This window comes from Xyrauchen texanus, chromosome 34, assembly GCF_025860055.1.
Source record: "Xyrauchen texanus isolate HMW12.3.18 chromosome 34, RBS_HiC_50CHRs, whole genome shotgun sequence".
Lineage (NCBI taxonomy): Eukaryota > Metazoa > Chordata > Actinopteri > Cypriniformes > Catostomidae > Xyrauchen > Xyrauchen texanus.
Window position 1 is genome coordinate 5759182 of NC_068309.1, and position 13622 is coordinate 5772803.

At 40.3% G+C, this 13622-nt stretch overlaps 2 protein-coding genes across 4 annotated transcripts in view; one reads left to right on the forward strand and one right to left on the reverse strand.

Annotated features, from left to right (window-relative positions):
• Window positions 1-9983, reverse strand: part of LOC127627441 (three-finger toxin MALT0070C-like) — a 50563-nt gene extending 40580 nt beyond the window's left edge. Inside the window, exon 1 of the mRNA XM_052103818.1 lies at window positions 9931-9983. Within this exon, the coding sequence (XP_051959778.1) occupies window positions 9931-9979 (49 nt within the window). The 5' untranslated portion in view covers window positions 9980-9983. The remainder of the gene's footprint in view (window positions 1-9930) is intronic.
• The window catches only part of LOC127627436 (phospholipase A2 inhibitor and Ly6/PLAUR domain-containing protein-like), a 349614-nt gene that overhangs the window by 257413 nt on the left and 78579 nt on the right, over window positions 1-13622 (forward strand). The window lies entirely within an intron of this gene.

Sequence of the window (13622 nt, forward strand, 5' to 3'; positions counted from 1 at the left end):
GCCTCTAAGAGGCAGCTTTATGCCCTGGAGTGGCGCCAGTTCAGTGAGCTGGTGTTCTTCCCAAGGCGAAGACCACCAGAGATGCTCAGTCGGGTCAGTGCTTTCCTTCCTGCAGAAGAGGTTGGAGGGGCTGACTGTCCCCCTCCACCTTGAAGGTATATATAGCAGTTATAGCCACACACCACGATGCCATGTACTGTAAGTCTCTAGGGAAACATGACCTGATCATCAGGTTCCTCAGAGGCGCTCGGAGGGTGAATCCTTCCAGTCTTCCCCTCATGGGATCCTGGTCCTCCTGCTGAACCAACAAGCGTTGCCCCGCGAGGAGGCAGGCCCTGCCCTGTCATTGCTGTGTCCGGTGCGTGCTTTGCACACCTACTTGGATCGCATGCAGAGCTTTAGACACTCTGAACAGTTCTTTGTCTGCTTTGGTGGACAGCGCAAAGGAAGTCCATCTCCAAACATAGGCTTGCTCACTGGATCGTGGATGCTATTGCATTGGCCTACCAGACCCAGGCCATGCTCAGCCCCTTGTGGGTTCGAGCACACTCTACAAGGAGTGTGGCATCCTCATGGGCACTGGCCAATGGCACCTCTCTAGCAGACATGTGCAGAGCAGCGGGCTGGGCAACACCCATTTCAATCTCCAGGTTGAGCCAGTTTCATCCTGTGTTCTTTCAGGTACGAATAGTAGAGTAGAGTTTGGTAGAGAAATGGTAGAGTTTGGTAATACGGAACAGATGGCCGGTTATATCGCTATGTATAGCGCCTTTCCCTCGCCCTCCCCTTCGCCGCGTTAGATGGCCCCTGCCAAATCTAATACTCTGTGGAGAGAAAACATAGAGAGAAAAGGCTGCGGCTGGCTGGCCTGCTCCCATGCTAGTTATGTCGCTTCCCCTCAGGGATGTGGGGAACTACATGACGTCTTTTGGGGCGTTGGGGGATGTTACGTACAGTCTGATGTACCTGGTATTACGCACGCAGCAGTTTGCTTGCACCCTTATCAGCAGTTCATGTAACATGATTCAGCTGTTTTGCCGTTTTTCTATAGGTACCCCTAGTGTCATTTCTTCGACACAATGTTAAGTTAGTGACAGAAGGGGAACGTCTCGTTTTTTGTCATAACCTCCGTTCCTTGATGGAGGGAATGGGACGCTGTGTCCCTCTTTCCACAATGCTGTACTTGCCGCTGACATGACCGTGACCGTGTTTCAGCTGAATGAATGAATTCTGCATTCTAGCTCCCTTTTATACCCGTATGTCTGGGGAGTGGCATGCAAATTCCACTTACCAATTCTCATTGGCCTTTTCTCAAAGATCTGAGGTGATCGGGGCTCTCAAGATCAACCCCTAGTGTCACTCCACGACACAACGGAGAATGGCGGGAACAACGAGACGCTTTTACTGGTCGTACTAAGGATGCATTCATTTGTTTTAATTTCTGTGAATACAAATTTTTTGAGTTTCTAGCAGCACTACAGCAAAGACAAGCCACAAACAATCTTTATTTATTAAGGCATAATAATTCATTAAAATTGTCTGCACATTTGTTGTGGTGGTGCTCTTCACTGCAGCTGTAGAATTGTAAGCGCTGCTGAACTCAGTGAAAGAGGATGTAGAAGAACAGAGGCCAGAAGATGAGGAAACTGCCCTTATAGATTCCATCTAATTAAGACAATATGTTTTTTACTTGCACATTTTATAATATTCAGATTTAGATTCAGATTATTAGTCTTTGGCATGGATTTTATGTTACATTAATAAAAATGATCAAATAGTTCAACTTATTTCTTTATATTTGAAGCAGAGGTACCCTAATGCTCATCAAAGCCATGTAGTGTATGCCTGAACAAATTCATAACTATATATACAGTTTGAAGTCACTTTCTAATTCTATTTAAAACACTTTACTTTTCTCTATTGTTCTGCATTTATATGTCTACTCTAGCACTGCATTTTTCTTATCTACTCTTGAATTTTGGTATTTCTGCACAGCTAATGTTGATGGCTCCTTATGATCATTCACGCGTGTTTGTGCTATGGAGAAAAACTAGTGAATGTAAATGGTCAGGTAAAGGACAATGCCTGTGCCATTGCAAAGATCAGCATCAAGGAACTTGGTAGATACTGTTCAGTACAACTGAGGATCCAGGTTCACATTGGACTGAACACGAATTATTCTCTCCTTTTACTGCTGTTATCCAATTCTCTATGTTTTTATCTTCTTTTGCAAAGCTGTGTAAGCTTAATCATTGATTTTTTTTTTTTTGCTGTTGGAGTGAAAGGGTAAGCAAAAATTAAATTTGCTTACATTTGGTCCCCCATACACAGCATTCCCCCCTATTAGTCTACTTCCGCAATCTAACCAGAATATATGAAAAGGGTCCATTGATACGTCCTTCATGAGAGTGGACATTAATCAGTTCCCGGGTCACTGGCTCGAGTATGATGGAGTGAGGAAAAGAGGATGCACAATTTAAGAAATTGGAATATATTAAAGAGTATATTAAAATCTGTGAGTAGGACTCAGACAGTTGTTTTAGCTCAGTTAGACAGTTAAAGGGGCCCCTTGTGGCCCGAGAGGGATGGGAGAATAAAAATGCTAGTAGAGGGTTGTAGCTAGAAGTTACACGGCACACTCTCAATGGGTTTTTCATTACCATGAAGCGCAGCTACAACTGGGTAGTGTAAAAAATAAAAAGGAAGAGAAGGAGAAATGCAGCCAGACCACTGGTAAAAAATTATTGGAAGTCAGCTACCTGGCTAGATGGTGTTTGGTTGTTTTCATACATAAAATTGCAACATTAGCTAAGGTAAGGTAAAAACAACAACAGTAGATATGCATGTCATGAGAGTGTGAGGAGGTCAGGAGATACCTGCATTTGTGTAACTCAAGTCTGAAGGAATATAAAGACATCTTTATCGGTCTAAACTCCTAAAGAGAAAATGTCCTGCATCTCATAGCAGTTGTAGCGCACATGCCCCAACGCCAATGTATGTGCACACTATCAAATGGAGTATACTTTGACAGGCTGACGTTCGACTGTACACAGATGATGTGCGTTCAAAAGTATACTATGAGTTTTAGGTGAAGATAATACTATAGTATAGCTAGCCAAGGTTAGCTCACACACTTGATGCTATCTTCATTTCAGTTAGTTAGCTTGCTAGCTGACATAGTTGCAGCAGATGATTCAATCAACCAAGCAGGATTTTGCTTAGGGCCCCCATTTGCTCAGAAACGGCCCTGTTGACAGGCAATGTCTGTGTCTAAAAGATAATTGACTCTTATTCATGAAAGGTGGGAATTCCTTTTCTCTCCCAGCCATATTGGGTGTTCCAATTATTCCAATTAATTCCAATGAGAGTCTTTTTATCATTTATCTTTCACTTTTTAAAATTCTTAAAATTTTGTCTTGTCATGTTTTCAACAGATCCGATCTGTGATCAATGGAAATTATTGCTAGAACAAATCAAATAAAAAAAATTAATATACTGATCCTTAATTATCTGGAATATATTTAGTCTACTTTGTAGAATGTAGACAGTGTATCTTTTTATTGCCCATTAATCATGTTAAAGGGATAGCTGGGTCATGTTAAAGGGATAGTTCACCCAAAAACTTTAATTCTCTTATCATTTACTCACCCTCATTTCTTCCCAGATGTGTATAGCTTTCTTTATTCTGCAGAACACAAATTAAGATTTTTAGAAGAATATCTAATTTCTGTTGGTCCATACAATGCAAATGAATGAGGTCCAAATATTTGAAGCTCCAAAAAGCACATAAATGCAGCATAAAAGAACTCAATACAACTCAATACAAAGTTTAGAAGTTTAACTCCTTTTTCACTGTACATCTTATAATTGCAGTCTTTAGTCCTAGTCCTTGATGGAGGAAGTGTAATCGAGTTTGAAATCATGATCACCAAGCAGACTACTGTCAAGATGTACAGTGAAAAAGTTACATTCTCATCCAAAAGGTCTTTTCTCACCCAAAACCAACTGGATCGCTTCAGAAGACATGGATCAAACCACTGGAGTCATGTGTATTACTTTTATGCTGACTTGATCTCCTTTTTGGAGCTTTTTGAGTTCTGGTCGCATTCACTTGCATTGTATGGACCTACAGAGTGGAGATATTCTTCTAAAAATCTTCATTTGTGTTCCGCTGAAGAAAGTAAGTCACACACATCTGGGATGACATGAGGATGAGTAAATAATGAGAGAGTTTACATTTTTGAGTGAACTATTCCTTTAAATGGATAAAACTTAAAGAGAAACATTTTGATTAAAATGCCAATAATGCCAAATTCTGCAAATGTAGTTTTCTTTCTTTTACACACACACACACACACACACACATATATATGCATACTGTAAAGCTTTGGATAAAAATAATTTGTTATGTATATTTTCATGATATGTGTTTAACTTTCATGTCAACATAATAAAAGGGTTTGTTTTTCTGCTAAAACAGTAGATGTGCACTAAATGACTCGCTGCTTCTCTCTGCTGGTAGATGATGCAAAATACAGGACGAGACCTTCTTGTTTAGCCAGACCTTTGACTGATCAGCAAAATGTGTATAATTGATAAAACAGTTAAATAAATAACTTTTTTGTGTATTAAATAATTATAATAAACATCTATTAACATAATCACCATCATTATTATAATAAAAAAAACATAAAAACTGAAATTCAGAAAAGAAAAAACAAGGTCATAATACATAATATAATTTGTTATTCTTACCATTATTTATACGTTTCAGAAATTGGTAATTTTTAACAAAAAAGACTTTTAATCTGGGCAATGCATGCGCACCTGAGGTAAAGAAGTCATTTATGATACCAGTTTTATCAGATTTTATTGCTGATTTGAAATATGTTCTTTGATCATAATATTGACCAATATTTTTTGAGATCGGTCTTTCTGAATACATGTAGATAGGAGCTGCACTCGTATGAATGGAAATAGACTCCCATTTTTCAGGAAGTAACGTCATGTAACCTCCGTTCCCTGATGGAGGGAACGAGACGTTGTGTCGATGAGTTGACACTAGGGGTTCACTCTTGGGAGCCCAGACATCTCCAATCTTTGAGAAAAGGCCAATGAGAATTGGCGTGTGGAATTTGCATGCCACTCCCCGACATAAAGGTATAAAAGGAGTGCAGCTTGCAAACACACTCAGGTTTCACACTGAGGAGCCGAGCCAAAGACCCGCCATTTCAGCGGTTGATTCAGTGTTGTGGCATGAGGGACAGTTCAGCTGGGGACCATATATGTTCCATGTTGGGGGTGTCCCTCCAAAGAGAAGGACACTGGGGTTAACCTCCTCACGCCTCTCAGGAAACTGATGATCAAATCGTGCTTCCCTAAATACTTACTGTCGACTGCATCTTGATGCGCCAATATAGCGCCACATACACTTTCAAGGTGGAGGGGGACAGCCGTCCCTCCAACTTCTCTTGCAGGAAGGAAAGCACTGATCCTACTGCGCATCTCTGGGGGTCTTCACCTCGGGAAGATGGTAGGCTACTTAAGTGTTCCAGCGCCCTGTCCAGGGGCCAGACATGGAGATTCCAGAGGACAGGTCGGGGTGCCAGATGGTGCCCCGTCCCTGAGAAAGAAGGTCTTTCCTCGGTTGCAATTAGCCAGGTGTGGGGGCTGTCGCGAGGAGCATGAGGTCCGAGAACCAAGTCTGGGAGGGCCAATAAGGGGACACTAAGAGGATCTTCCTCCCTGACCTTGCACAACGCCTGTGCAAGTAGGCTCACTGGGGGAATGCATATTTGCGTAGCTCCAGGGGCCAGCTGTGTGCAAGGGCATCTGAGCCTCGGTCAGAGAATACCAAAGTGGGCAGTGGGAGGATTCTGGGGAAGCAAACAGGTCTACCTGTGCTTGGCCGAATCGACTCCAGATCTGCTGGCACGCCAGAGGGTGGAGTCTCCACTCTCCCCTGAGCTGTAACATGCTGCGCCTGCTGTGCTGTTGAGGTGGCCTCGCAGCTGACTTGAGCCACCGCTGACTCCAAAGGAGGAGACGCCGGGCGAGTTGTGACATTCAACAAGAATGTAGGCCACCTTGGTGGTTGATGTACGCAGTTGTCGCTGTGTTGTCCGTCCAGACCAACATATGCTTGCCCCGGATCAACGGCAATAGCCTCCTCAGGGCAAGTAGTACCGCCAGCAACTCGAGGCAGTTGATGTGCCAACGCAGTCGCGGGCCGGTCCAAGGGCTGGCGACTGAGTGCCCATTGCACATAGCACCCCAGCCACGCTGGGAGGCATCTGTCGTAACCACGACGTGCCTGTGGACCTGGCCTAGGGAACTCCTGCCCATAGGAAAGCTAGGTCTGACCAGGGGCTGAAGAGGCAGCGACAAGCCTGCGTGGACGAGAATGCGGTATGTGCCGTGGTGCCATACTCATCTCTGAACTTGGGTCTTTAGTGGTCTCAAATGCATCAACCCGAGCGGCGTGACCTTCACTGAGGATGTCATATGCCCCAGGAGCCTCTGAAAAGATTTCAGTGGGACAAGCATATTCTATCTGCACGTGTGCAGCACTGACTCTGTAGCGCCATTGGTGAAGCACGCTGTCATTGAGACCGAGTCAAACTCCATACCGAGAAAGAGATGTGCTGAACTGGGACGAGCTTGCACTTTTCCCAGTTCACCCGAAGCCTCAAGCGGCTGAGGTGCCTGAGCACCAGGTCCCTGTGTGCACACAACATGTCCCGCGAATGAGCTAGGATTAGCCAGTCGTCGAGATAGTTGAGGATGCGGATGCCCACTTCCCTTTGCGGGGCAAGGGCTGCCTCTGCGACTTTTGTGAAGGTGCGAGGAGACAAGGATAGGCCGAAGGGGAGGACTTTGTACTGGTATGACCGAACCTCAAAGGCAAACCAGAGAAAGGGTCTGTGTCGAGGAAGAATCTAGACATGGAAGTACGCGTCCTTCAGGTCTACCAGTGCTGAACCAATCCTGATGCCGGCGCCGCAAAAATGCGTCTCTGCATGAGCATCTTGAACGGGAGTCTGTGCAGAGTTCAGAACTCACAGGTCCAAGATTGTCCTGCCGCTTTTTGGGTACGATGAAGTAGGGGCTGTAAAACCCCTTCTTCATCTCGGCTGGAGGGATGGGCTCTATCGCATCTTTCCGTAGAATGGAGGTGATCTCCGGATGGAGGCCCAGGAGGGCTGGGGTGGCTTGCCCTCTTACGAAGGCGAGCCGCGACCACAACGTAGCCATGGTCATGTCCTCGCAATGAGGACATGAATCATCCACTAACGCTGACTCTGCATGGGTGGCACCCAAACACGTTAGGCAGCGATTGTGGCCATCAGAAGCGGAGAGATATCGACCACAACCAGGAAATATACACAAACGAAAAGGCAGCTTGGGGGAAAACCGCTGTAATGCGCCGTAGATCCAACAGCTTTGGAGAGAGTAAGATGAAATGAACAGCAGTAGGGATTCAGCTATGTGAATGCGTCCCGCCGGCTCCGAAGAAGTAGTCTGAGTGTGTGTTTGCAAGCTGCACTCCTTTTATACCCGTATGTCTGGGGAGTGGCATGCAAATTCCACACGTCCATTCTCATTGGCCTTTTCTCAAAGATCAGAGATGTCTGGGCTCCCAAGAGTGAACCTCTAGTGTCAACTCATCCCCAAAAATGATCAACACTATGGGTTTTTAAATATTTGCCATCTTTCTCTCTTCTCACTGCTGGTATCCATTATTTTCCTCTTTTGGAATGTCGTGGAAACGGTTTTGTCTTTTGTTGCTGAAGTAAATGGGAATGCAAAAAGGGTACAAAGGAAGCCTGGTATAGTTTGGCTGATCCAATCATAATATAGAGTGATTTTTTATAGAATAGTTGAGATGTTATGAACTGCCACATGTGATTGAAATTAAGAGGAAATGGCACCCTTTTCTGAAATGGTTATTTTAAATAAGCATTTATCAAAAAGCATCTTGATGTCTCAAACGTATTTGCATAAGTTGACATTTTTTACCCTATAACTATTTGACTTATATCTACACTATATTACTTTAACCTTTTCTTAAAAATATGTTTTTAATCAAAACAACATTCTGTTATTATTTCTTTTTTGTTCCATCAATATAAAAAAGCATTTTTGTTTTTGTTTTTCAATCTTGATACACTTTGTGCCAAGAAAAAAATATGATTTTCCTAAAGGTGTGTCTTTAGCCCATTTGTACCCTAATTACTATTTTGTTTTTTCAGATTTTAATTATTCTATATCAGGAGATATAGCATCACACTCAATTTAGAGAAAGCATTAAAATCATAAGTTTACATGTTTACTGATAGTGGCACCTGGTGGCCAAGGTTGGTAACGCATTCCTTTTTTTGAAGAGAGAAAAAAATTAGTTTATCGTTATTGTCTTAAATGTAAACACTTGTGGTCCTGTTGTTTCTAAGGATTTCAGATCTTTTAATGGTTAAAGCACATTTTCATGATTTTTTGGATCAGTTAAAGACACATTTCACACAGAAATATTCTCTCACACAGTGTCATTGTAAGATTCTTCAGAAGTCACTTTAATAGTAATTACAGGAAATGACATGTGCATGTAAATCTTTAACTTCAGCAGTTTAGTACTGTCTTTATTAAGTGTATAGGAAAACTGAATCTTTTTAACTCAACTTTTAAAGGAAATACAGATTATGTCAATCTTAGTAAATGTAAAAATAGATCAATATATATATATATATGTATAAAAAAAAATATTTCTCCATATATTTCACTGGTCATAATAATGATGCATTTGTTTTCCATGATTGAAATAAGAAACACATTATTAAGTTTCTAACATACAGAAATAGTAAAGATAAACAACACACAAGCTATTTAGTAAAGCAAAGTAATTCATTCAGAAATGTGTTAACATGTTAAATCCTCTTGCTGCAGCTGCAGAATGTGAAGTGCTGTTGAACTCAATTAAAGAAGATGTAGAAGAACAGAGGCAACAAGAGAAGCTGGAAACTTCCCTTATAGATTCCATCTAATCAAAACAAGAAGGATTTGATGTTCATATGATATTTATTGTTTAAGATTCACATGATTAGAATTTGGTGTGGATTTGACACTAATTCTGCCCTATTCCAGAAGTATTTAAACACCTTGTTCCTCTTTGTAAAGACATCAGTACAGTCACTGTCCCTAAACAAGCTTCAGATCTTGATCAGCTCATCACAATCCACTGTGTCTAATTCATAACCATGTTTGCATGAAGGCAATTTCTATTACTTTAAAAAAAGATCTGTAGATCTACACTTACACTTTTGCTCATATTATATCCTCATTTATAAGTTGCTTTGGAGAAATGTGTTTGCTAAACATGCAAATTAGCACATGGTCAAATAAATACCTGAGCCATTGCAAAGATCAGTGGCACAGCACTTGGTAACAAGTGTTAATCCAGCTGTGGATTGATCGGTTCCAGCAACACATTTGTCTGCACATGATTGTTGTGTTAAAGTCACCTTGGAGTTACCTATAACAAGGACACAAGCCATTTATCATAAATGACAAATGAGTTATTCCAGAAAATATGCCACGCTTGTATAAGAATAATGTACACAAATGAAACATTAAACAGATGCTGATTGACAGTTATGTGAATTTGCACTCCAGTGGTGTTATCATTTTCAGTGTATTATGATTGGACTTACCATTGGACATTTCTATTGATGAACTCAAACATTTGTAATTTCCACTGGGACATGTTACTATAGTTCTGTTACAAATACCAGTAGTTGGATCAGATTCGCACTTATAACATTTGAGAGAGTGTCCTTTAGTAAGAAAGAGAGAGAGAAAGACATTAATTGACATCTTTATGTGCAACACATAATATATTAATATTTAACATTTTTATTTATTTATTTATTTTTTTACCTCCAGTGAGTAAAATTGAGAGAAGCACAATCGAGATTTGCAGATCCATCTTTGGTCAGCAGTGGAATGAAATCACAATGTTTCAGGGCGCTTTTATAACTGCTTAAAAGGGGAGGGTTTAGTGACAAAACTGCTCATTAAAATTAGCAGCAGGAATAACAAAACTGTTTTTATCATTTTATGATGTATCGTGAAATGAAACCAATTTAGAAATGAATAAATCTTACATAAACTCTTGAACTAGAAACTCTTTAAGAAATTAATTCACATTCACATTCAATCAGATGTTTTAAGAAAACTTCTATTAACTTAAAAAAAAAACAGTCAATGTCATTTATATTTTATTTATATTTCAATATTCAGATGACTGTGAATTCATATTAGGATCAAATAGTTCCCCTAATTGACTATAATTTAACGGCCCGGGTGTAAATGGCCTCTGTTCCCTTCCGCTGTCCACCAAAGCAGACAAAGAGCTGCTCAGAAAGTCTAAAGCTCTGTGCGGTCCAGATAGTTACGCAAAGCACGTACCGGACACAGCAACGAAGGGGCTCTGTCTGCCTCTGCTCGGGGCAGCGCTTGCAGGTTCACTACCTGGTCTCTGAAGGGTGTGGTAGGAACATTGGGCACGTAGCCCGGTCGTGGTCTTAGGATCACATGCGTGTCTGCCGGACCGAACTCCAGGCAAGTGTCGCTAACAGAGAACGCTTGCAGGTCTCAAAATGAGGAAAAGTATCTCACTGTCCCATTGCTTATGGGGGCACTGTATGTAAACTTTACTCTGCCCAAAAAAATCGCACAAGTATTTGCATAGAACTTGTGTCACGCAATAAATAATACCACATGAAGAAACAGATGCACGTTTTAGAAGAGAAATCACTTTTTTCTTAATTTGATGCAAATTGCTTACAAAACTGAAACTAAACACTGACGCGCACGGACATATCTGAACTATTACAAGCCCCAAAGGGAGAAAAAACAAGAAACACAGAAACAAGTGCACTGGTCAAAGTCACATCACTTGGAATCAAATAATAAATCACATCAATTAAATTCGCTGCCCTACATTAGCATAATCATATACAGTAGTGTTTGTCAATCTGATTTATATTTGTTTTGGCAGAGACACATTTATGTGGCCAAGTTTGTGAATGTGTTTATTCAGTCGTAGCTCAGTTAAACCTCCAGTGACCAAGTGTAAATACCCCCAAATATACATCACTGTCCAGAGCAATATAATAACAGAGCAGGGATGCACAGCATACAGCCCATTTAACCTACCAAATTCACATGAATATGCTGTATTATTTATATTGGAAATGGAATAGAGAGAAGAACCTCAGAATTAAATTGCAATTGACCCAGCCCATTAGCGCTTTGCCTTCCAATTTCGCCACGAAAATATCAAAACGTCATGGCCACGCCCATTAACTTATGACGTTAATGGGCATTTGATCAACGTATGATGTATGCAACCTAGTCTCATATAATGAACATTACTATAACTACATGTTTGCAAACTGAGTTTCACATGCCACTTTATACGTTTGCTGCAGTTTCCTGGTGAAATGACCACTAGAGGCACTACAACAATGGCGCATTTCATTCACTTTTACAATTCGCAGGTACTGTGACCATTTAGGGCTTTATAAACACATATTTTTATTTTATAAAAAAATTAATTTGATTTCTCACAACCTTCTATGTTTTTATATCAAACACTTTTACTCTAACACATCATTTGAAAAACAACACGTTGTAATGCTTGTATTACAGACCCACCCACCCCATTTACACCAGTGCAATTAACTTGCACTGTAGCTCACCTGATAGACTGTTGAACTTTGGACTCGGAGACTGAGGATTGAGCCCAAAAATGAAAGTGAAAGTGCCATAGAAGTGACACTGCATGACATGGTTGCTTTAGTGGTTTTCATGTCGAATTTGCTTTTTAAACTCTATCAGTTAGGTTTAATATCCAACTAATATTCATCTTAAAAACCTCATCTGAATACAACATTATTTCACCCACTTTTGGCACCCCCACTGGACATTTCACTGGGAAACTGCAGACAAACGTGCAATGAAGCATGTCATTTTGGTTTGAGTTTAAGTTTGAGTTTAATTTCTTTTGACACAAATATCCTCCCAAACAAATCCCTCATTAACCGCAAAATAACATTATTTTTTGTTTTCTCAATTGTTGTATTCAAATTTAGTTGACTCCATTGTTTTTAATTATTACATATTACTTTACCCAAACATGTAACTTCCTGTTTAACTTGAATACTTTACATTTCTGTGAAAGCACATTCTTTAAAGGGGAATAACTGATTTATCTAAATACATTGTTTTACTAGTGCCTTTTCCAAGCTCAATGTGGCTTTACAACAGAAGTCAAATGAGTCAATAAATAATCAGTTAAGAGCGTTTACTAATGTAAGAAAATTGCTTTTAATAATGCTCATGATGAAAAACAACCATTAAATTAGTGTGCAAAGGGAGGTCATTAAAGAAATTAATATATTGGATCAAACAGGATAGAAATAACTTTAAAAGTCAATTATTGCCATGACGGTGCCTTTTGCATTTTACTATTTTTACAAAACATTGTGAAAAAATAAATAAATTGATGGATCTTACCTACACTCAAAACTGAAACTCAAAATTGAATTTAAAATTACATCAATTACATTTTCGTACAGATCACTCAAAATTCATTAAAAAAATCTGTAGGGATGCACTGATGTACCAGCCAAGTATTGACCTAATTAACAGGGGCGGAGCCAGGAGATTTTCACAGGGGTGGATCGGGCAGGGGCCAGTGATCAGTCTATGGTGGTAAACATTTTCGTATTGTCGGAGAGGAGGGAAAGGGTGAGGGGGAAAGGGGTTGTTGGTGTATTACATTTACGTTTACATTTATTCATTTGGCAGACGCTTTTATCCAAAGCTGACTTACAAAAGAGGAAGAACATCTGCGAATCATCTTAGGGAGACAGTGGTACAAAAAGTTTTGGTATCGACAAGGCGACGTTCCTTAGCCGACCGCAGGCTTCTGGTGGGAACGTAGCTCTGCATAAACCATTTATGCAGAGTATTAAATGGAGGCGCATGGATACAAAAAACGGAGGGAGTGGATACAGTGAGTGACATCCGGGACAGAGATGGCAGCAACATTGATGTGTACCCATGTTAAGTCTGCTGTGCAGTGTTGGGGTTGTACAGAGCCGGTTCCACCTCTAAAAAACTAAATTGTAGGCTACCCAAGACAAAAATGTTTTTTTTTTTTAAATCACTTTTGAGTGGGATGGCCAGTGGGGTGGACAGGCTTCGGTCCATGGTCGGTCCACCCCTAGCTTTGCCACTGCTAGTTAAAACCATTTGCTATAACCATCGATACTGCCAATATCAACCATCGGTTTTTCATATCGCCGTTTCACATGCTTATGATTGCAGCCTACATGAAAATGCAGATATGTAAAAACGATGGTTTATTAATTACTTACATAATTTTTTTTGCCATTGTATTACTTTTATTATAATTCTTCTGTGTGTAATTTTAAGAAATACCTACAAAATATATACATCTGAAAAAGTAAAGCATGTGGAATTTAATAATTCATCATATGAATTTGTAAATATATCATGATATGTAAAATGTGAGTTCTGTTGTTTAGGTTGTTTTGAAT